Source organism: Podarcis raffonei, chromosome 3 (assembly GCF_027172205.1).
Source record: "Podarcis raffonei isolate rPodRaf1 chromosome 3, rPodRaf1.pri, whole genome shotgun sequence".
Taxonomy (NCBI): Eukaryota; Metazoa; Chordata; class Lepidosauria; order Squamata; family Lacertidae; genus Podarcis; species Podarcis raffonei.
The window spans coordinates 105351942-105377685 of record NC_070604.1 but is presented as its reverse complement, the minus strand read 5'-3'; the positions used below and the strand labels follow the sequence as shown (position 1 = coordinate 105377685).

The following is a 25744-nucleotide window of genomic DNA, read 5'->3' as shown; positions in this document are numbered from 1 at the left end:
TACTAAGGCAGCCAAGGAGGTTTCTAATTTTTTTACAGTACTAAAACAAACTTTACATAATATAGAGCAGAATACTTTCAGGCCAAACTGATGGTCCCTTCAGGAGCTGATAGCATGAGCTCCCTGGCCTGGACTTCTTACTATCTGCCTTTCCTCAGAGCACACAGGTCTTAAGACAAGGGTAGGCAACTTAAGGCCCGGGGGCCGGATGCGGCCCAATCGCCTTCTCAATCTGGCCCGTGGACAGTCTGGGAATCAGCGTGTTTTTACATGAGTAGAATGTGTCCTTTTATTTAAAATGCATCTCTGGGTTATTTGTGAGGCATAGGAATTCGTTCACCCCCCCCCAATATAGCCTGGCCCCCCATAAGGTCTGAGGGACGGTGGACCAGCCCACAGCTGAAAAAGATTGCTGACCTCTATCTTAAGATGTCCCGGGGGATGAGGGAAGTGGTCTATTCAACACTTCTCTCAGGCAGATTGAAAACTGCAAATATCATGCAACGGCTTGATAATGTGAGAAGCCCATCGCTTTGCATGTTATATGGGGGTGAGGAAACAAACAGTGCAAGAGGCTTGTGTCTCTGTCCAATGTGTGTGAAGCAGCCTTTAACAACAGGGCCTGCTACCAATCTGCTTTTCTGTTGATGCACAACCAACTTCTCTGCAGTGGCATGTATTTGTTTGAAGAGAAATAAAGAGGTTCTTGGCAACTATATGCTGCTCCTATGTTCCCGAGACTGTGCAGATGCCCACACCAGAAATCACGCCTAATTCCATCAGGCCGCAGAGCAAAGGGAGAGAAGGAAAAAAGGACTAGTCCATCACCTCTGCTGAGAGGCTGGCTGCTTTTGGCCCTCGCTCAGATGTCACCTAACAGCAGCCATTTCATCAGGCTTCCTGAACTCTCTCCATGCTAGTCGTTTGCTATAATAATTCTTTAGCCTTAAGACCTGGTGGCTGAGCATGCTTTTTTCCTCCTCCCTCCCCATCTCTTTTTCCTTGTGTGACATGCCTTCTAGATTATAGGACTGAGGGCAGGGACTGTTTTAGGACTGATTTCTTCAAGCTGCTCTTTGAGCTTTTGGGGGATGGAAATGCTGGGAGTTGTTACAGTGGGATCTTAAGTACTTTCATAATTCTAACCCCCTCCACCTGTGACCCCAACTCATTCTTCTGAAGTTGCAGGCATCCTAATTCCCTTTCTTAGAAATCGAGTGGAGCCCTTACTACATGACCCTACTCCGTGCAGGTGGGGGGTGGATTTTCAGCTCCTCTCCCTTAGACATTTTTCCACCAGGCAGAATTGGCAGATTATCATAAGGGAGCCCAGCTGGGAGAAAAGAATGTGTGCATTTGAGTGATTGTGTGTGTGGAGGGGACAGAAAGGCAGGGGTGGGCTCAGCCCCTTCTATCCATTTTAAATTTCACCACTACACAAACACTGTACATATGATTGGGAGTCGACTCTTATTTAAAGATATTCATCCGCTACCAACTCATGCAGTTTGAGTTTCAGGCATCGTGTTTCCTAGAATATTAAGCAATTTTCCTGGTGATGGGGAAATTGGTACTGTCCATTTAACATTAAGAGGTAGCAAAGTTCGAAGCCAATGTCAAGTGAAGACAATCCAAAACCTTGCTCTTTCCAAGGCACTGGAGGGGGGGTGGAGGGACAAACAGCTATTCCTCTCCCCACCCCCTGGCTTCTTGTGCCCTATTACCTAGGGTAACACAGCACTCCTGCAAGCACCTGAAAATTCACATCTGTTTATACTTTCCCCTTCCTTCCACAGCACTGCAGAGACAACTGATCAGTATGATGGATGTCTGGAAGGGAGAGAGGACACTGCAGCTGGGCTCGCGCCAATTACTTTTGGGGAAAATATTCCTGACAAAAGGAGAAGAATTTCATAAGGATCTCTTTTCAGTAACAGACCAGACCCACTTTACTTCCTTCTGCTTCACAGGTTAACCAATACAGTGGTACCTCGGGTTAAGTACTTAATTCGTTCCGGCGGTCCGTACTTAACCTGAAACTGTTCTTAACCTGAAGCACCACTTTAGCTAATGCCACGCTGCCGGAGCACAATTTCTGTTCTCATCCTGAAGCAAAGTTCTTAACCTGAAGCACTATTTCTGGGTTAGCGGAGTCTGTAACCTGAAGCGTATGTAACCCGAGGTACCACTGTAATAATGATTTGTTAACTCATCTCTCTCTCTCTCTCTCTCTCTCTCTCTCTCTCTCTCTCTCTCTCTCTCACACACACACACACACACACACAAACACGCATGCATGCACACACAGGGAAAATGCACGCACACACACTTTGGAGTCTCAGAGCAAAGAGGTGCAATTTTTGCTCCACCAGGCTGAATGCAGCCCACCTGCCACATCATATGTTTGGGTGGGTTCTAGGCAGCTGGAGTTGAAGGCAGGTGGCAAAGTCCCTGATGGGCCACCATACATGGCAGGCAGCTTAGTGGATCTGGAGACCTGGCTTTGGAATGTATCATTTTAGTTGTGATTCCTGCATTGCAGAGGGTTGGATTGGGTGACCCTCTGGCTCCCAGCTCTACAATTCTGTTTTTGAATCCCATCATAACCTTCGAAATAAATGATTCAGCACCGCTGGCAACACCCAGAATCATCAGGCAACTGCTGGGGTCCAAGCATACAGAGCCTCTGTATACATCACCAAGGAGTTGCTCTCTCTTGTCTCACAGAGTCATCTGAACTCTTATATTGCTGACTGCACATTTTTATGTTAGGTTAGTGGCATGATTGCACATTTCACATGGCTGCTTCCCTTTACTGCTCTGAAAATGCATGTAATGGAGGGAGGTGTTGGGGAAATATTGGGTATTCAGCTTGAACCCCCAATATTTCCCCAACAGAGACACATTATAATGATCTTTGACACAGCTCATGCCACATCTCATGGTACTGGCATGAGGAATAATTATGTCTGACATCTCTCTCACAGGTCTTCTTCTACACAATGCCAGCACTGTTGGCAATGCTCAGGTAACCATCTCTCTAAGGTAGGTATCAGACCTTCCAGGTGTTGCTAGACCACAACTCCCATCACCCCTAACTATCAGCCAGGCTGGCTGGGTCTGATGGGAGATGGTACCCAACAGCACTGGGTTGGCATCATACTGATTTCCCCTGCTTGAAGGTTAAATAAGGCAGAATGATTCGCTGAAAATATATGCTTTCCTGAATTGGAACCTGTTTGTTAAAATAGCTTAGAGAAACATCTTCATGCCGCAGGATGGTTCTGGTGAGGGATTCTACAGCATAAAGGAACATGCCCTCCTATATTTTCATTAATTACATGAAGTTTTCTGGTCTCATGGACTGAGCTGGACAGCTTAGACATGCCCTTTCTCCAACACTGTAAATCAATGAGTCAGAAATGGCTGCCAAGGTTTGAGACTAGTGACACCAGGCAAGGTTTATGCAAATGTTGAACCTGTCCTGCTGTTTGCAGAATAACTGCAGAACTGTTCCAAAGCACTTGGGAAAGAAATGTTGTTGTCTGAAACTCTCCCAGAAAACATTTTTTTCTGAATCTCTTTCAGAAAAACCCACAGATATGATCAGATGGGGAATCCAAGTGATTCATCATGAGACAAGGGTGAAAACAAAACGTTAGGAGTAGGCTGTGGTTTTCAAAACCCCCAATAAATAAATTTAATTCCAACTTAAGAACATAATAGCTGTGGAAATCATTGCTCAAGGGTATTATTAAATAACAGCATTTTGCAAGGGATTCGTTTTGACAGAAAAGATCCATTTGTGTACTATTGCCGATCAAAACATTAATAATCTTTAAAGGCGAACTTTATTGCAAAATACGTGCTGATTATAATTTTTAACCCGGAGGTGAGAAGCCTTTGGCTCTTTAGATTCCATCAGCCCCGGTCTACATGGCCAGATGTCAGAGGACAATAACATCTGGAAGGCTGCGGGTTCTCCATCCCTGTCTCTTTTCACACATTGTAACTTGCACCATGCGAAAGGCTGGGCTGGATGACTCCCAAGCCGGAATTAAGATTGCCAGAAGAAATATCAACAACCTCAGATATGCAGATGACACAACCTTGATGGCAGAAAGTGAGGAGGAATTAAAGAACCTTTTAAGGAGGGTGAAAGAGGAGAGTGTAAAATATGGTCTGAAGCTCAACATCAAAAAAAACTAAGATCATAGCCACTGGTCCCATCACCTCCTGGCAAATAGAAGGGGAAGAAATGGAGGCAGTGAGAGATTTTACTTTCTTGGGCTCCATGATCATTGCAGATGGGTGACAGCAGTCATGAAATTAAAAGACGCCTGCTTCTTGGAAGAAAAGCAATGACAAACCTAGACAGCATCTTAAAAAGCAGAGACATCACCTTGCCAACAAAGGTCTGTATAGTTAAAGCTATGGTTTTCCCAGTAGTGATGTATGGAAGTGAGAGCTGGACCATAAAGAAGGCTGATCGACGAAGAATTGATGCTTTTGAATTCTGGTGCTGGAGGAGACTCTCGAGAGTCCCATGGACTGCAAGAAGATCAAACCTATCCATTCTTTTTTTTTTAAAAAAAAAGATATTTATTAAAATTTTCAAAGTTAGTACAATAAAGATATAAAAAATCAAAAAGAAAAAGGAAAAAAATACGAAAAAACAGAAAAACCAAGATACATAAAAATTAAAAACACATTAAGTTCACAATAATTTACTTTCATTGACATATTTTCCCGACCTCCTCATACCTCCCCTTTTTGTATTCCAGTTCAAATTATTGATTCAGCAAATCCTTAACCATAATTCTTAACCTAATTCCACCTCTCTCTTTTTTTCCTATCCCTCAGAACATTACAGCTGAAAACCTCTTAAATTCCATCCAACATCATTCTAACATTCATTAATTTTACAATATTTCTGTAGATAATCCTTAAATTTCTTCCAATCTTCTTCCGCCGACTCTTCTCCCTGGTCACGGATTCTGCCAGTCATTTCTGCCAATCCCATGTAATCGATCATCTTCAACTGCCATTCTTCCAGAGTGGGCAAATCCTGTGTCTTCCAGTACTTTGCAATAAGTATTCTTGCTGCTGTTGTAGCATACATAAAAAAAGTTCTATCCTTTTTGGCACCTGTTGGCGACTATGCCTAGAAGAAAGGCCTCTGGTTTCTTCAGGAAGGTATATTTAAATACCTTTTTTAGTTCATTATAAATCATTTCCCAGAAAGCCTTAATCCTTGGGCACGTCCACCAAAGGTGAAAGAATGTACCTTCACTTTCCTTACATTTCCAGCATTTATTATCGGGCAAGTGATAAATTTTTGCCAGCTTGACTGGGGTCATGTACCACCTGTATATCATTTTCATAATATTCTCTCTTAAGGCATTACATGCCGTAAATTTCATACCTGTGGTCCACAACTGTTCCCAGTCAGCAAACATAATGTTATGTCCTACATCTTGTGCCCATTTAATCATGGCTGATTTAACCGTCTCATCCTGAGTGTTCCATTTCAGCAGCAAGTTATACATCTTAGACAAAATCTTAGTTTTAGGTTCTAACAGTTCTGTTTCCAATTTTGATTTTTCCACCTGGAAGCCGATTTTCTTATCCAAATTATATGCCTCCATTATCTGATAATAATGAAGCCAGTCTCGCACTTTGTTCTTTAGTTTCTCAAAACTCTGCAATTTCAGTCTATGACCTTCTTGTTCCAAAATTTCCCGATATTTCGGCCATTTGGCCTCCATATTGAGCTTTTTCTGTGCTTTCGCTTCCATCGGTGACAACCACCTTGGGGTTTTATTTTCCAATAAGTCCTTATATCTAATCCAAACATTAAACAACGCTCTCCTGACCATGTGGTTTTTGAATACTTTATGTGCTTTAACCTTGTCATACCACAAATATGCATGCCACCCAAATACATTGTTAAAACCTTCTAAATCCAAAATGTCTGTATTCTCAAGAAGCAGCCAGTCTTTCAGCCAGCAAAATGCTGCTGATTCATAATAAAGTTTAAAGTCTGGCAGGGCAAATCCACCCCTTTCCTTTGCATCTGTTAATATCTGTCTATGATAGAATTACAAGGAAAGGAGAGAAATTTAAGAATTAGAGCAGTACCTGAAAGTGAGAAAGACAACCTGGCAGACTTCCTTACAAAGGAATTTACAGATTTTTGGCAACAGGACTTGGGAAAAGAGGAATTTAAGATAGTGAGTGCTTTTAGACTTGGCAGAAGACAAAGAAAGAATAAAGCAAGAGATTGCTTGATCACTTTAAGAACAAAAGAAGAAAGAGATAAAATTCTGAACCTGCACTATCAAAGAACTTTGGAAATTGAAGACGCATTTGTAGAGATTTTCAAGGACATACCCAAACCTATCTTGGATGTAAGAGCCTACTACAGAGATCTGGTGGCTCTTTTGAGAAGAAATAAAATACTCTTCAGGTGGGAATTCCCCCAAGGTCTATCTTTTAAATACAGAGAAAGGAAAATAAGAATAAGGACAGTGAATGATAAAGACAAGTTTTTGAAAGACCACGAGGAGGATCTACAGAAGGAAGTGGAATCTGCTGAGGACCCAACTGCATCAGGAAAAGGAATCTTAGACATAACAAATCTATCATTTGGACTTCTGGGCCCAGGGAAAGATAAACCACCTACAGAAGAACAACAACAACTTGGAGCAGTTGGAGGTAAAACCAAGTAATTGATCATGGCTCTGCAACTTCTAAGTTGGAACTGTAATGGACTTAATTCCCCTCGAAAGAGAAAAGGTGTTTTTCATATATTAAGAAAAGAACAATTGGACTTGATATGTTTACAGGAAACACATGTAATGAGGCTACACAGGAAAATACTTATCAATAAAAGATTGGGACAAGAGTTTATTTCGTCTGACAAGGTTAAAAAGAGAGGAGTGGTGATATATGTGAAAGAGAAATTATTACCGAAATTAATTTTTAAAGATGAACAAGGAAGATATCTGGCAATTGAAATTCAACTTCAAGGAGAGAAATTTCTGATTGTAGGGGTGTATGCGCCGAATGAGGGGAAATCCGAATTTTTTAAGAAGTTGCATGAGATCCTTTTGGACTATATGGACTATAATATAATCCTGATGGGGGACATGAATGGAGTCGTATCTACTAATATGGACAAGGCACAAAAACAGGTAGTCACTAAAGATGGTAGACTACCAAAAACTTTCTTTGAACTGACTGACAATATGGACTTGATTGACATTTGGAGAATTAAGAACCCCCTGGGGAGAGAGGGAACTTTCTTCTCTGAGGCTAAGATGACATGGACTAGAATTGACCAAATTTGGATTACTAGAGGAATGGCACCAAAGATAAAGAAAGTGGAAATCTGCCCTAAAACTTGCTCTGACCATAATGCTGTAAAGATGGAGATGAAGCAAACAACAACCGGCACCTTCAGATGGAGGATGAATGACACCTTATTTAGAGATGAAGAAGTATATAAGAAGGCCCAAAAAACTTTGAGAGATTATTTTGAAATAAATATGTTAACAGATGTTGAAAAAAGAGTAATCTGGGATGCAAGTAAAGCTGTGATGAGAGGGTTTCTGATACAACAGAATGCAATAAAGAAGAGAAGTCAAAATGAGAAAAAAGATAAAATTTTAGAGAAAATAAAAGAAGGGGAGAAAAAAATGAGAGTAAAGCCAAAGTCTCCGGAGATTTTGAGAGAAATAAAACTCTATCAAGTACAATACATGGAATTGATGAATCAGGAAATAGAATGGAAAATTAAACAAATGAAACAGAAGACATTTGAATCAGCAAATAAATGTGGGAAGCTATTGGCTTGGCAATTGAAAAAAAGACAAAAATTAAATACCATCACAAACTTGGAAGTAGAAGGGAAAGACATACATAACCCAAATGAGATTAGGAATTGCTTCCAGAAGTACTTCAAACAACTATATGCACAAGGGCCACAGAATGAAATGGACATTGACTGTTTTTTGAAAACAAGTGGATTACAATTTCACAAGAAAGCAAACTAATGTTGAACTGTAAAATATCTGACCAGGAGATAGAAGGTGCCATCCAAAATATGCAACTAGGCAAGTCTCCAGGACCGGATGGGCTGACCTCCAGATATTATAGATCTTTGAAAGAGTGGTTATTACAACCTCTGAAGGAAGTCTGCAATGAAATTTTGGAAGGGAAAAGGGCACCAGAGTCGTGGAAGGAGGCTTATATTACACTAATACCGAAAACAGAGACTGAAAAGACTCAACTTAAGAACTACCGTCCCATATCCTTATTAAATGTGGATTACAAAATTTTTGCTGACATTTTGGCTAAGAGACTGAAAAAAGTATTGATGGAGGAGATCCATAAGGATCAAGCGGGCTTTCTTCCGGGAAGACATCTATCGGACAATTTGAGGAACATAATTGACATTTTGGAAAAGTTAGAAGTGAATATAAACACTAAAGCAGTTTTGATATTTGTGGATGCGGAGAAAGCTTTTGACAACATCTCTTGGAGTTTTATGAAAAAGAACCTACAGGGTATGGGGGTGGGTCAAGGTTTTGAGAATGGTATAGGTGCAATATATTCTGAACAAAAGGCCAAATTAATTGTAAATAACGTGGTCACGGAAGAATTCAAGATTGAAAAAGGGACACGACAGGGGTGCCCAATTTCCCCATTGCTTTTTATATCGGTCCTGGAGGTCCTGCTGAACATGATTAGAAGGGACCGGTTGGTTAAAGGTATACAGGTCGGAGCCAAACAGTACAAATTGAGAGCTTTTGCAGATGACTTACTTAACGTTACAGGATCTAGAATCTAGTACTAAAAGGGTTTTGGAACTAATTCAAGAGTTTGGTCAGGTGGCAGGATTTAAACTGAATAAGGCAAAAACTAAGGTGTTAGAGAAAAATCTAACACTGATTGAAAGAGAGAGGTTCCAGAATGAAACAGGTCTGACTGTGGTTAAGAAGGTGAAATATCTGGGGATTAATATGACAGCTAAAAATGGGAACTTGTTTAAAGATAACTATGAAAAATGTTGGACGGAAGTGAAAAAAGATTTAGAAATTTGGTCAAATTTGAAGCTTTCCTTGTTGGGCCGAATTGCAGCTATAAAGATGAATGTATTGCCTAGAATGTTGTTTTTATTTCAAACATTGCAAATTGTGGACAAGATGGACTGTTTCAAGAAGTGGCAGAAAGATATTTCTAGATTTGTCTGGCAGGGCAAGGAGCCTAGAATAAAATTCAAACCTATCCATTCTTAAGGAAATCAGCCCTGAGTGCTCCCTGGAAGGACAGATCCTGAAGCTGAGGCTCCAATACTTTGGCCACCTCATGAGAAGAGAAGACTCCATGGAAAAGACCCTGGTGTTGGGAAAGATTGAGGGCACAAGGAGAAGGGGACGACAGAGGACGAGATGGTTGGACAGTGTTCTCAAAGCCACCAGCATGAGTTTGACCAAACTGCGGGAGGCAGTGGAAGACAGGAGTGCCTGGCGTGCTCTGGTCCATGGGGACACGAAGAGTCGGACATGACTAAATGACTAAACAACAACACACATGGCTGGGGTTTGTTTAAACAACCCAGACACATAGATGGGGCTGATTCTGTGGAAGAAATACCTACAGCTGGTCCCTACTGATGCAGCCGAATCATTTAAAAGTTCTTTCGGAAGGACAGGAGCTGTTCACGGAGACCCATTCCTATGCAGCTAAGGAAAAGGCTTTCTGAAAGAACAGCTAGCTATATGAATGCTGCTCTTAAAAGAAACTACAAATTTAAAAAGCCTGACAAGAGTGCCTGGCGTGCTCTGGTCCTTGGGGTCACGAAGAGTCAGACACGACTAAACAACAACAACAACAACAACAACAACAACAACAACAACTCGCACCAGAATTGTGGATGTTTGTGTGCAGAATTCCCCAACCTGGTGCTCTTCAGCTGTTTTGCACAACAGCTGCCTGGCGTATACAGAAGTTGTAGTCCAAAACAGCTGGCAGGCACCAGGTTGCGGGCAGGTTGTTCAAGTAATTGGTGCTTCCACTTTTTGCTTGCTGGTGCGTCATCAAAACAGAACTGGAACACCTGGAACTCTACATGTGGGATGTGCAGCCACATTTAAGGAGAGCAGGAAGGGCAGTTTCAGGTTCCCAATGACTTGGGCATTTCAAAGTAGATGTAATTACTCCTCGAGTGCATTCGTATTTCTGAGAATTACAAGGTATAAAATAAGTAACCATAACAAATCTTATTAAAAGATGCTTATTGCTTTAGCAATTTAATCCTCCATATTACTCAGCAACAAGGCTTTCAAGCTGGCTGCCAATCTTGCTCTCCTCAGTAAAATAGCTTGCCTCCTAACCTGAAATAATAATAATAATAATAATAATAATAATAATAATAATAATAATAATATGGTTGCAATCCAACAGCTGAGTTGCAGGGGCCTTAGGAGGCTGGTTAAGGGGTGTTAGAAAAATGTAAGCGCTATTGCACCAGCTGAAACAGATGTCTGTGAGTGGGTAAATTCTGTTGGACAAACCCTCAGTAAGCCCACAGAAAGCTTCATAAGCATAGAGGAAGCTGAATGTTGGGAGATTTGTGGGAGAGACTGCAGTCCAACATAACTATGCACAACTGCTAGTTAGTGCATGAAGGGGTTAAGGGCCACAGAGCTGTATTGCTAGATAAGACTCAGCTAACTCACCCCCCCCCATCCTCTGGAGAGAAAGTGAAGCCTTTCTACTCTCTTCCTCTCTGCATCATGTATGCAATGAGAAGGACATGTCTATGCTTCCAAGCACAAACTGCATGCCTGAAGCTACTTTACTGTACTTTCTACTCAAGGCTATTTTGCCTGTGTTATCCTTGCTGCTGCATGGAACAATGCATAACTGAGACCTTGAATCTGTAAGTAAAGCATTTCAAACTTACTTTAACAGTGTGCGTGTGGTCTGCTAATTGCAAGAGTGGTAGAAAGAGGTCAGCTGCTGTGTACAGCTGAATGGGATAAAAAGGTCCAATAACCTATATTCCTGGGGATTTACTGTGGTGCTTATTTTTGTGAGTTTAATCCTCTGCTATTGGGGCTCTCTGTGTGCACACCCTCCATGTTGAATCCAGGAACCCAGCCGTTCCTCTTTTTTTTTGTTCACCCACATACACGGGTCCACAGGGATTCGTATATTTAATTCGCAGCTAGATTCTGGACAGACAAAACAAAGCACTTATTCACACAGGGCAGAATTAAATTGGAATTCACTCCTGCAAGAGACAGTCACGGCCACCAGTTTGAATGGTTTTAGGTAGAGGATTAGACAAATTCATGGAGGATTAGGCTACTCATAGCTACTAGCCACAATGGCTGTCTATATTCTACCTCTACTGTCAGAGGCTGAATGCCCCTGAATCATAGCTGTCAATGTTTCCCATTTTTTAAGGGAAATTCCCTTACTCCGAATAGGATTCCTCGCAAGAAAAGGGAAAAGTTGACAGGTATGCCCTGAATTCCAGTTGCTGGGAATCACATACGGGGGAGAGTGCTGTTGCACTCAGGTCCTGTTTTGGGGCTTCCCAGAGGCATCTGGAAAGACCACGGCAGGAAGAGGATGTTGGACCAGATGGGCCTTTGGTCTAATCCAGCAGGATAGCTCTTATGTTCTCTTATGCCCTGCCAGCATCACTAGATGGCAATGCATGGTGATTCCAGGGGTGACAGTGGAATGGAACCTTATGATCCAAATCTCTATTCTTCCAACATGCGTACAAAATTGGCCGGAAACTATGGAAGCCTTGGGGCAAAATACAGCTGACTAGAGGAAATCTGTGGGCCTTCCATCTTGGTCACACTGAGAGGATGATTGCTCTACATGACTTTTTCCACCTTTCCTCCAAGAATCTCCACATGGCATGCATCCATTTCTGTCCTCGCTTCCTTTCCCATCTGATCCCAGCAAAAATCCTGAGAGGTAGGCTAGTCCAAGAAAGAACAACTAACTACCCACCCTGGAAGAATGGCAGATGAAGGTGATAGACTATATGGGACTGGCAGAAATGACTGGCAGAATCCGAGACCAGGGGAGAGAGACAGCGGAAGAAGATTGGAAGAAATTTAAGGACTATCTTAAGAAACATTGCAAAATTAATGAATGTTAGAATGACGCTGGTTTAGAATTTACATGGTTTCCAGCTGTAATGGATAAGCAAAAAGAAAAGAAAGGTCAAAAATTAAATGAAAATTAAGGGAAAGGATTTGCTGAATTAATAAATTAGAAATTGGAATACAGAAAGGGGAGGTATGAGGAAGTCAGGGAAGTAAGTTATAAGAAAATAAGGGATTGAAGGTATACTTGTTTTTACTTTTGTCTGTTTGTATTTTTGTTTTGTTTTGTTTTTATATAATTTTTGAAACTTTAATAAAATTTTTATTTTTTTAAAAAAAAGAAAGAACAACTAGCCCGATATTATTCAGCAAGCTTTGGGGACGAAGGCAGGTTCAAATCTGGGTCTGTCCTGTCCACAACATTAACTCTCAGGGCACTTTTGAGAAGAGTTCCCTGTCTGGGCGAGATCCCCGGCAGCAAGTCATAAGCTTCCATCCTGCCTTTTGTAACATGCCAAGGAGTTCACAGCATTTGAGGGAAAGCTGTGGTTTTAAAGGAACAAATTGAAATTTGCCCTGAAGTGATTATCCATAGCGCTGGAAAAGAATGCAACTCTCAATAGACACTGGCTCCCTCTGGACTGCGGATTGCTCCTATGACCTTTTGTCTTAGTGGTGCATGAAAAGAGTACAGAATGGAGACTTGCACTCTTCTGCTTCAAGGTAAACAAGCATTTAATTAGCGTCGGCATGATATTCTGTGCCATGCCTTTCTGTGTCATTCTCCAGGCCAGCGCGAAGCAAGCCTTCAAGGAAACAGATGTTAGGAGGTTTTTAAAAACTAAGGAATCCTTGCTTTGATTGTTGGACGTCTCTGAAAACAAAGATCCGTGCACAGGGACATGGGATGAAACCAGGTGCAGAATTAAATTGGAGCACTGCTTCCTGGCTCCACTCTAGTGCAGCTTCCTCCTGTCCTGAAAGACTTTTAAAGGGGATCGTCTGCAGTCTTAGTTATTCATGATGAACTTTCCACATACAGGTGGAGCTTGGTGTCAGTATTTCTGAACAGCTGATTCCCCTCACAAGGTAGCTTTTACCTCTGTGTCAGAGGAACCATGGGCCAGGCTTCACATGGGATAGTTTTGAAAAATGGCCATCGAGTCTTTCCAAACAATGTGTGGAATGGTTTAGTCCTACCCCTTATGACGATGACATCACAATGCGCAATGTAATGACATCATAATTTGGTTTTCGTTATTCTATGTGTAATGGGAGAGAGCTTGACAAGGGTGGGTGACATGTTTGGTAGGCATTTGGGTAACATATTGTTCTACCCTGCATGCTTGAGTCAGCAGAGTATGAAACGTTGAGCATGTATAGTTTTATGGGGAAAGGGAAATTGTCATGGAAAGGAATTAACCAAGCAGGGAAGAATTTTGGGGGACCCTCAGTTTTCATTACTGCTAGGCATAATGTCTTTAATAATAGTGTTTTTGTGGTCAAAGCACTTCACTCACCCAGTGTGCCAACTTGGCTGTGGGTGCCTGGGGCCATGAGTGCCATGTGGTGTCCATGGCTGTGGCACTGAAATTTGTGGGTGTCTGGACCCTTCATGGGGAATTTTGTGGGTGCTCAGGACCCCAGGGAGTTGGCACCTATGCTACTCAAGATCCTTACAACATCCCTGTAGAGAAGGCTAGATGTTAGTATTTTAGGAGGATGGGATCTAGGAGTCTCGCCAAGGGCTACAGAGCGAGATGTCACGGGGGAAACGAGTGAGGATTTCCCAGCCCACAGTTCACACTCTCAGCACTGACTCTGACTAGCCTGACTCCCCTCTGACATTGTTACAGCTATTCAGGACCAAAAGAGATTTTACGATGTCTACTCCATTTTTGGGAATTAGCAAGCAGCAGCTGAGAGAAATGGATAATGGCTGCCTACGTGTGTCTTGAGAAAAGCCATGGATTGCAGTCAAGGCTTCAATTGTTTGATCACACTGATTACCCCATTAGTCAATTTAGACCTCTTGTTAAGCATTTGAACAACAACTCAGTTGGCCTTGACTGACGACATAGATGTCTTCCTGTAGCTATTTTCCTGGAGGATGAAGACTTTCTCCTATTGTTGAGCATTGCACATTTGCAATTCACGGTGTTGCCAAAGTTCACTGTTATTTGGTTCGGGACGCAAATCTCTCCAGTTTCCATTTCCCCCCCCAGTTTTTTATCATCAACTTTCAACAGAACAAATGACAAAACAAAGGGCAGTTGGGCAAACTACTCTTGCCTTCAGGCCTGGTGCTAGATCTTATGGAGAAGGTGGCTTGGTTGGAATCAAGGCTGCTGGACCAGAGGAGCTCGAAGTGAGCAACAAAAAGGACTGGGAGTAGACTGAGGCCTTTTAAACCTCTGTCTCTGGACTACCTCCTCCAGGCTCCACCCAACTGTAGAGAACTCCTCAAAAGGACAACCCTCTGGCCTGAAGACAGGCACTCCTCCTTTGTTCCAGTCTCCTTCCAGGTGCACTCGCTGCACCACTAGTCTGGCGATGGGCACAGGGAGGCACCTGGCTCCTCAGGCTCAAGAAACTGTGCAAATGAAGGCTTGGGTTCCGATCCTATTAAGTCTTGGTGGCCTGGGAGATTCCTCTGGAGATTCCAGTCTATCAACTTCAGGTGCAATGGCCTCTCTATCTGGCACCCCTGCAACCTCTGACTCTGTCCAGATCATGGCTAGATTCAGGGCTCATGATGACAACAAACAACACTTCGACTCTGAAGAGCAGCTGCCAGTCACAGCAAACAATGCTGTGTTAGATGGGCCGAAGGTGTGACTCAGCACAAAGCAGCTTCCTGCATTTCCTAACCCCCTGTGCTCAAACCCATCTTCTTCAGGAGGTCCCCCTGAGTTTCTAGTGAAGTTTTGGTGGGTGGGTGGTAGTGAAGGTGGCTGCAAGAAGGTGAAAGAGAAAATGTTCCTCTCCGTGAATTCCTTAACAACATGTCAAAATCCACGACAGCAAGAAACTTTGGAACACAGGGTGTGGTTTGCAGCACTGTATGTTCCCTTTAGCACTGTGTTTTCAGGGACTTGATCATTAATAAGTTAATTCATGATTGAATAATAATAGGTTGTGTCCGCAGAGCAGGCAAGCTGGAAGTGTGCTTCATTGCCCACAAGGCAGGGCAGGTTCATTCAACGGCCAATGTGATGCTTCCACTCATTACCAGTGGGAAAAGAAGAAAGACACAAATGGGGAGCTGGTTTTTGGATCCTGACGATCTTATTTTCAAATTAGGTGAGTTGCTGCAATGGCTATGTTCGCCTTCCACTGCTAGAGACAATATGCCTCTGGATACTGTTTTGCTTGGAACGGCAAGGGGGGAGGTAACTGGCGCTCTCAGGTTCTGTTTGCAGGATTCCCATGGACATCCGATTGTCCACCGTGAGAACACAATGCTGGACTAGATAGGCCTTCAGCCTAATGCAGCAGGAATCTTATGTTCTTACACCCGTGGGTGGCTAAACAGGGAAAAGCACAGATCCACATGGATCCTCAGGATTTTTGCATTGGGTCACCCCAAATTCACCATCAGATCACATAGCATGTCCATGGCTACAGCCTGCACCAAAAAAACCACACATCCACTGTTTCGTGGGGCCGCAATGGAGCAAAAACGTGGTTACAAAGCACAGATCCACATGGATTCTCAGGATTTTAGCATTGGGCTGCCCCAAACTCACCATCAAATCACATGTCTGTGGCCACAGCATGAACCACAAAAATCATACATCCACTGTTTCGTTCAGAATATTTTTTTTCTTGTTTTCCTCCTCTAAAAACTAGGTGCGTCTTATGGTCTTATGGAGCGAAAAATACGGTAACCTTTTTGGAAAAGGAACGTACAGTACTAGTAAGAAGAGGACCCCTAGTATGCAGGAAAAGATGTTTTTTTTTGGGGGGGGACTGGCCTCTCCTCAATCTCCCTCCACTCAGGGAGGCTAAGAGATGTGCTGTGCATTGCCTGCATGATGACAGTGAACCAGGAAAAGGGACTTTTCTGTGGTGGTACCCTGACTTTGGAATACGCATTTCTGAGATGCCTACCTAGCATCCAGTTTGATGAGTTTTATGTGCCATGTTAAAAAAATAAATTGCTTGCTCAGGTTTCAAACACTTAACTGATTTATGCTGCTCTTTTTCACCCTTGTCTCATTGACCGCTTTTTGTGTTTGTTTTGTTATTCTTGTCGTTTTAACTGTAGCAAGCCACTCTTAATTTTTCTCTCTCCCCCCCCCAAAAAAAAACTATAGAGCCTTTTCTTTTTAAAGTAATAAATAAATAACTTTGGCAAGAGAGAGAGCAGTGCGCAGGCAAAATAGCAAAATCTTCCATGATGGGTAAAAAGGTGAAGGTACTGGGTGTGTGGGTGTGTGTAAGCAGAGAGAGAGAGAGAGAGAAGCTGTCTCTCTGCTTCGGCCCTGATTCCAGTGAAGAAGAAGAGTAGAATTTGGATTTGATATCCTGCTTTCTCACTACCCGAAGGAGTCTCAAAGTGGCCAACAATCTCCTTTCCCTTCCTCCCCCACAACAAACACTCTGTGAGGTGAGTGGGGCTGAGAGACTTCAGAGAAGCGTGAGTAGCCCAAGGTCACCCAGCAGCTGCGTGTGGAGGAGCAGAGACGCGAACTCGGTTCACCAGATTACGAGTCTATCCCTCTTAACCACTACACCACACTGGCTCGGAGGGGTTGAGCCCTCTGAACTCAGGGGATCCAGGTGCGTTTCCTGGCTTGAGCAGTCAGGATGCAGAAGGGGGTGGGCCTCTCCTTGGACCCAAGGCAGTCCATCATGGATCTGAGTGAGGGGAGACCTGGCACCAACCCTCTGCTCATGCTGGGTGCTTCCTGGTTGGCACAGTGGAGTTGCACTGCCACCTTCCAGCCCTTTCTCTGCCCATCCTCTTTGCGTGTCTGAGCAAAACACTCATCCCAAAAAGGGAATCATGTTTTGCTCAGGTAGCATGTATACATGCCCACATGTACGGCTTGGACACGCCGCATTGCCACGTGGCTCGAACAGTACTGACGTGGGGTCATTGTGGCCCTCAGCTGGAAGAAGGCATGTCTGCTTTTAAGTGGCCGCTAGCTTTCGGTTAGAGGGACGTGGGTGGCGCTGTGGGTTAAACCACAGAGCCTAGGACTTGCCGATCAGAAGGTCGGTGGTTCGAATCCCCATGACAGGGTGAGCTCCCATTGCTCGGTCCCTGCTCCTGCCAATCTAGCAGTTCGGAAGCACGCCAAAGTGCAAGTAGATAAATAGGTACCGCTCCGGTGGGCTGCTCTGGTTCGCCAGAAGTGGCTTAGTCATGCTGGCCACATGACCTGGAAGCTGTATGCCAGCTCCCTCGACCAATAAAGCGAGATGAGCGCCGCAACCCCAGAGTTGGACATAATGGTCAGGGGACCCCTTACCTTTACTTAGCTTTAGGTTCAAAGGATCCCAAATTATGGTGGTGGTGGTGGGTATCAATTCCCTCCCCCCAAAGTGCGAACACGCTGTGGGTTATCTTCATGTGACCCACTTGTTTATCATTAAACGCAACTGGAAAGAATCCCAAATGTGTTTATGACTTCTCTGCTATTGCCCAGAGGAATAATTAAGCCGACGGGCTTGTTTATCGCCAGATTTGTGCCCTCTCCTAAAAACCAGCCACACTGTTTCCAAGCTGGATTTTTCTGAAGAAAGGTCTGACAGCCTGAGGGGAGATGGATGAGTTCTGCAACTAATTAGTGCTTGATGCACCAGGGACAAAGAGCCCAGCTCGCTCGGGGAGTTTGCTTTGGAAGCAGATTGGATTGGTCAGGTGGCACCTAACGTTCCAAATCTGACAAGAGAGATCCGGTGACCGTGTAGAGATCATTATTTCTATTTCTCTCCAAGAAGGGCAGGGAGGACAACTTGTTTAACAAGCAAGAAAAACAACAACAACTCCTTGGTAGAAACAATGGATCCAAAACAATAAAATTATGCGCTGGGGTGGAAAAATAGGAGACAGAGGATTCTATTTGCTAATGCTAGAACTCAAGGTCACCCCATGAAATGTACTTTGCAGTACATTTAGGACAAACAACCGCAAGTTCTTCTCCACCCAAGACATCATGGAATTTGCTGCCACAGAATGTGGTGGCGGCCAAGAAGCTTACATTGGATTTTAGCAGGGGATCAGGGAAATTCATGGAGGCCAAGTCTATCAGCAGCAATTAGCCAGGATAATTCAATGCCACCTCTTTGTTCAAAGGAAGTACACCCTTTAGTATTGGTTGCTAGGAGACAAACAGGAAGGAAGAATGCTTGCCTTTGTGCCCAGCATTTGGGCTTCTGGCTGCTTTTAGTTGGAAACAGGATTCTAGGCTAGGTGGACCTTTGGTCTGTGACAACAGGGTTCTTTCTACCTTCTTAACATAGGAGTGGTAGTAATGATCACAATCAATTTCAATACAGTTTCCAATCTAAAAAAATAGTTATGGCATTATGGGCTCAAGCCACAACTGAAGGAAATATTACATCTACAAGAATTATAGCTGATGAACTACCAGGATACAGAGCTAAAAGCTTAACCTTAAAGATAACAAATTAAAAGACGCCTGCTTCTTGGGAGAAGGGCAATGACAGGCCTAGACAGCATCTTGAGAAGTAGAGATGTCACCTTGCCAACAAAGGTCCGTATAGTTAAAGCCATGGTTTTCCCAGTAGTGATGTATGGAAGTGAGAGCTGGACCATAAAGAAGGCTGATCGCCGAAGAATTGATGCTTTTGAATTATGGTGCTGGAGAAGACTCTTGAGAGTCCCATGGACTGCAAGAAGATCAAACGCATCCATTCTTAATGAAATCAGCCCTGAGTGCTCACTGGAAGGACAGATCGTGAAGCTGAGGCTCCAGTACTTTGGCCACCTCATGAGAAGAGAAGACTCCCTGGAGAAGACACTGATGCTGGGAAAGATGGAGGGCACAAGGAGAAGGGGGCGACAGAGGATGAGATGGTTGGATAGTGTTCTCGAAGCCACAAACATGAGTCTGACCAAACTGCGGGAGGTAGTGGAAGACAGGAGTGCCTGGCGTGCTCTGGTCCATGGGGTCACGAAGAGTCGGACACGACTAAACGACTAAACAACAACAAAAGATAACAACCCACAATTCTGCAAAAAAATAACAAATCCAGTTTCTCAGTCTGAGAATCTTCCCTGTTTCATTGTTCTGCTCCATGCAAAGTCTGAGCCACTACCTTGTTTTGAAACAATTTCAATCCAGCATCAATTTTAAAAGCTATCATTTGTACATTAAAACATGAATATGGCTCCAAAGGTTCTAGAGACTGAAAGCTTTATGAGATTTCTGAGAATATGCGTCCTTAAAATGATTTCCTCTATTTAAATTCATGGCACTGGTCATCTGCTTGCTCATCACATGACCATCAGAGTTTCTGATGTTTCTTTCCAAAGACCATAACCTTGGTCTTTGAGTAGTTAATCTTTACAATAGTCACAAAGCCTAGATAATTGCCTTGTTAGACATACACAAGTAATAGATAGAAGAACTATAAGATATAGAAACAGAGGTAAAAAAATATTACAGGGATAAATTGAAGAGGGAGAGAATTCCAGGCCAGACGTACTTGGCCTGATATTGTTAAGAAAAAGTTTGCATAGTGGAATAAGTTGTGTTTTGAATCTATTCAAAACTTGAATCGATTACTTTCTTTTCATGAGTATGACATTACAGCTGCTCTGGGAGTTTGAGTGTTGGCAGCAACCTTCCTAGGTACGCGCAGTCTATTTCTTCCAAAGCCCAAGGGCTGACTTTAAAAAGTTGAGGTCGCACCCCTGGGAGTCATTTTGGACTCGCAGCTGTCCATGGAGGCACAGGTCAATTCTGTGTCCAGGGCATCTGTTTACCAGCTCCATCTGGTACGCAGGCTGAGACCCTATCTGCCCGCAGACTGTCTCACCAGAGTGGTGCATGCTCTAGTCATCTCCCGCTTGGACTATGGCAATGCGCTCCATGTGGGGCTACCTTTGAAGGTGACCTGGAAACTACAACTAATCCAGAATGCGGCAGCTAGTAGTGATGTATGGAAGTGAGAGCTGGACCATAAAGAAGGCTGATCGCCGAAGAATTGATGCTTTTGAATTATGGTGCTAGAGGAGACTCTTGAGAGTCCCATGGACTGCAAGAAGATCAAACCTATCCATTCTTAGGGAAATCAGCCCTGAGTGCTCACTGGAAGGACAGATCCTGAAGCTGAGGCTCCAATACTTTGGCCATCTCATGAGAAGAGAAGACCCCCTGGAAAAGACCCTGATGTTGGGAAAGATGGAGGGCACAAGGAGAAGGGGATGACAGAGGACAAGATGGTTGGACAGTGTTCTCGAAGCTACCAGCATGAGTTTGACCAAACTGCGGGAGGCAGTGGAAGACAGGAGTGCCTGGCGTGCTCTGGTCCATGGGGTCATGAAGAGTCGGACACGACTAAATGACTAAACAACAACACACATGGCTCGGGTTTGTTTAAACAACCCAGACACATAGATGGGGCTGATTCTGTGGAAGAAATACCTACAGCTGGTCCCTACTGATGCAGCCGAATCATTTAAAAGCTCTTTCGGAAGGACAGGAGCTGTTCACGAAGACCCATTCCTATTCAGCTAAGGAAAAGGCTTTCTGAAAGAACAGCTAGCTATATGAATGCTGCTCTTAAAAGAAACTACAAATTTTAAAAGCCTGCCATCCAGAAGCTCAGTGTCAGGCTCTCCCGGGAGTAGAACCAGTAACCATCTGATTCATAGACTAGTACCTAACATGGTAAACTACCGGGGCTCCACAATGAATGGTTTCCTAGGGGCTTAAGTGTCCCTAGGTTCTGGAATGTCTCTGCCTGCCCAGGCCAGCCATTGGCTCCCCTTGACCTGGAAGAACGACAAAAGCTTCCAGGTCAGGTCGGAACTTTGCCAAGGCAACAACAGACTTCCCTGTGCCTTCCCTTGGTGCCCAATTACATCCCAGCCATTACATGCAAATTTGGCCCCAGGAAAAGCTGTTCGGTGACCTGTATATATTGAGCGGGCATCTATTTTTGATTGGCATCCAATGCCCTTTTAAAATGTGTTGGGGAGGAGGGGATTATTAGGTTGTTCTTGTTTTTATTATTAATATGTACTGTATTTTGTCTTTTTATATTGTGATTTTATGTTGTGAACCACCCTGAGACCAATGGTTAAATGGTATACACATTTAACAAATAAAATAAAACAAATAAAAACAATAATTTTGGGGTATTCCATTGCTGTACATAGGACTAGGCTCATCCCTTGTCTATTGAGAAGCCTCTTCAGAATTTTAAGAGTTCAAGTATTGTGTTCACAATTCATTGATGGGTTTAGGGAGACAGCATGCCTACTGACACCTGGACCGCAAGCCTGCAGGGCTTTAAGGTAGGCACAAGACTTTGAACCGGGCCTGGAAGCAGACTGGGAACCACTGAAACAGCCTCAAAAGAAAAAAGGAATCATATGCCTCCTGCTGTGTTTCTACATGAATTACCTCTCTGGGCATCACCTGGCAGAAAGCAAGCAAGTCCAGAGCTATGACTTGTGCAGAGAGACACGAGGGGCAGCCTCTTCTAAGCACATGCCATGCTGCCATACCTCTGAACTCCAGAATAAGGGAGTGCTCCAATGAAACCCAATGAAGAGGTTCATAGAAGTGCAGGTTAATTCTGCATTCAATGCAGCTGTTCACCAACTCCGGCTGGTACACCGGCTGAAACCCTACCTGCCTGTACACTGTCTCGCCAGAGTGATACATGCTCTGGTTATCTCCCGCTTGGACTACTGCAATGTGCTCCACATGGGGCTATCTTTGAAGGTGACTCAGAAACTACAACTAATCCAGAATGAGGCAGCTAGACTGGTGACTAGGAGCAGCCGCCAAAACCATATAACACCAGTCCTAAAAGGTCTACACTGGTTCCCAGTATGTTTCCGAGCACAATTCAAAGTGCTTGTGCTGATCTTTAAAGCCCTAAACAGCCTCGGTCCTGTATACCTGAAGGAGTGCTCTGTGGAACGCCCACCTGTCAGGTGTCAAGGAAATAAGCAACTATTTGACTTTTATAAGACATCTGAAGGCAGCCTTGTTCAAGGAGGTTGTTAATGTTTGACAGACTACTGTATTTTAATATTTTGTTGGAAGCCGCCCAGAGTGGCTGGGGAGGCCCAGCCAGGTGGGCAGGGTATAAATAAATTATTATTATTATTATTATTATTATTATTATTATTATTATTATTAATATTAATATTATTATTATTATTATTACGTTCCCAGCGGCAAACATTTAGGGCCAGGAGCGTTCAGCAACAGATACGGCAAGGGTGTTTGCTGTTGGTAACCATCTCACCTGGATCTCACCCTTTACAACACACTCCATTTGCACAGAGCATCTGTTGCAGCTGTGATAAGAATGCTGAGAATTCCAAATAAACATTGAATCACAGTTCAAGGACCCTGCATTCCCTTACTATAACTATGGTACTGTGTCTCCCCAGATCCCATGCCTCCACCCTGACGACGCCAGTAGGACACCCTCACTATATGACAAGAACACAAAGCTGCATGCTCACCAGGCAGTTCATGATTTCCACTCCGTTTGGGTTCACAGTCAGTGCCTCATCATACAGTTGCTTAGCCTCCTCCAAGCTGCTGTTCATCTCCGCCAGCCTCCCCCGCATGTACAGCACACTGTGAGATGTGGGGAAGAGACTGGCTGCCTCCTGGATACAGAAGCTTGCTTCTTTGAGGTGCTGCTGCTCCATGAAGAGTTCGGCTACAAGACAAAAACGAAACAAGGCAAAGCAGTGCATTTAAATGGGCGTCCCCTGGCATCTTCCTGGAGAGCTGAAACATTGACAATGCTGATTAAGGACGAGACATTAGCCTCGTGAGAAACGACCCCGCTTATGACGTGTTGATTTTGAAAATGTGTGCTTCCCGGCATTTGTGTATTTTACGGACTCATGAACCATAGCTTGCTCACCGGCCACACAATCAGTCTCCTGGGTTGGTTCATAAATGAGAAGAAAACTGGATATTTAAGAAGCATGTAATAAACCTGCTGGATTTGCTGCTTCTGGGTTTTGTTTTGTTTTTTTGCAGCATTGTTGTGGTTTGGTGCAGCCCTTAGTTTAGCTGCCCCCCCCCCAATTAAGTAAGTATTAAATGGAATCTCTTTTTCTTTTGTTCTCAGGCATGGGTCTTCCCCCAGTCACCTGGGAAATAACAGTAATTTCTTAAGTGCCTCAAAGAAAACAAAGCACCGTTAAAATGTAGAATTAGCACCAACAACATCCCGCCTGCAGATTTACAGCTTAAACAAACTGATATGTGAGGAAAAAGAAGGGAGTGGGTAATAGAAGAAGGTGGAAAAAGAGAAACAGTGCCTAAGAGCATAAGAAAAGCAGCTACCGGATAAGGCCAAAGACCAGGCACCCCCAAACTTTGGGACTACAAATCCCATGTTCCCTAGCTAACAGGACCAGTGGTCAGGGATGATGGGAATTGTAGTCCCAAAACATCTGGAGGGCTGAGTTTGCTTATGCCTGGCCTACTGTCTCCTATGGTGCAGACAGAACACAGTCATTGTGTAAAATACAGCAAATAAGAGGGAGAACCCTGTTTCGTTGGAGATGAGCTTACCGGTAGGTGTCTAGGCCTGAAAAGCAAACGCTTTGCCACTGAGCTATAAGCCTTGCTCTAATGGTCGGGTTGAAGAAGCTACAGAACCTATTTTGCGAATGGAATGCAGTGTCAAGGTGAAAGCAAGTTCTCATGCACGTTGCTACAGAGCAGGGAAGTGCACAATTATCACAAAGTTTGAAAGAAGCAGGCTCTGCAAAATGGGTGGTATGCGCTATTAATACTTGGAACTTTTCACAGGCTCATAGTCCTGACAATTCAGTAAAATGGATCACTGTCAAATCTGGAGGCAGGCAGTTAAGCTCTCATCCCCAACAAGGAAATATCTGTAACATCAACACACTTGTGCACAAACACTACCAAGACAGATCAGCTGAATTCTGACTGACATGCTCAGAAGCTTATTTTACATTCTGAGGTGGTGAAGAGCTTTTGGCTCCTTCTGTCCCTGAATTGTTTCCATTCAATATGGCTATTATGAGAACCTTGTGATTTTAAGTAAACTAGTGTCTGAAGTTGCTTGCTTTCCTTTTCCCTCCTCATTGGTTTAACCTTTTGTGCCATGCCTTTTAGATTGTAAGCCTGAGGTGGAGGGACTGCCTTGCCTTGTTTGTTATCAATCTCATATAAGCCATTCTGGGAGCCCTTTTATAGCTGAAGAACAGCTTTAAAATGCTTTAGATTAATAAACTTTCCCTGTGCTTTGCTGAAAAAAGTTTTGTTTAGCTGGGTATCGAGAAAACCAGCACACCAGAGACGACAGTTATAAGTTATTTTAAAAGCATTAACAGAGTCTATTATTCATGGCTATTTTAACTCACGTGCACACAGAACAGAGGGAGATCCATTTGAAAAAAGGAAAAAATGGACTAATAAAAATGAGGCCGTTCGACTGTTTACTTTGCTCAACAAGAAGTAATTGTTCTGTTACTTTTTCACAATGAGAAATATTGAACGAGAATACTAATGCAACCCACTGACATTATCAATCGATTTTTGTTAATGTAAACACTAAGATTTATTAAGTCCTACGTGCAAATGTTATTAAGTCTTCACAAAACCTTCAGAAAAAATATGTTTTGTTTTTATTGAACCATCTCACTAAAATTGAAATATTTGACACTGAAAGATATGCAGTAATTCTTGTTTATGGCTATGGGGAAACACATTTTTTTAAACAAAAATAATTATGATTATTCCATTGCCTGGCAGATCTACTTTTAGGTAGCAAATAGAATGCTAATGTATGAATTGGATGCCATTTGTATTGCCACTGTATTGGTAGCAAGAGACAGGACAAAAAAAGTATTTTACATTCCTAAGAATGCGATATGATACACATTTGTCTGGGAGTAAGTCCTATTGAGGGGACGCAGGTGGCGCTGTGGGTTAAACCAGAGCCTAGGACTTGCTGATCAGAAGGTCAGCGGTTTGAATCCCCGCGACGGGGTGAGCTCCCGTTGCTCGGTGCCAGCTCCTGCCAACCTAGCAGTTCGAAAGCACGTCAAAGTGCAAGTAGATAAATAGGTATCGCTCTGGCGGGAAGGTAAACAGCGTTTCCGTGCGCTGCTCTGGTTCACCAAAAGTGGTAGTCATGCTGGCCACATGACCCGGAAGCAGTACGCCGGCTCCCTCGGTCAATAAAGCGAGATGAGCGCCACAACCCCAGAGTCGGTCACGACTGGACCTAATGGTCAGGGATCCCTTTACCTTTACCTTTAAATCCTATTGAACTCAGTGTGGTTCACTTTTGAGCAGGCCTGAACAGGATTGTACTGAAATGTTGCCTTAAACTAGGGGAAAGGTGCAGGCCTTTGACAAATTTCTTCGTGTGTGGGGCGGCAA

The 25744-nt window shown here is 43.5% G+C and overlaps 1 protein-coding gene across 1 annotated transcript in view; it reads right to left on the bottom strand.

Moving 5' to 3' along the window:
• TTC7A (tetratricopeptide repeat domain 7A) overlaps positions 1 to 25744 on the bottom strand; it is a 183632-nt gene that overhangs the window by 23153 nt on the left and 134735 nt on the right. The window contains exon 19 of the mRNA XM_053383388.1: positions 22828 to 23030. Within this exon, the coding sequence (XP_053239363.1) occupies positions 22828 to 23030 (203 nt within the window). The remainder of the gene's footprint in view (positions 1 to 22827; positions 23031 to 25744) is intronic.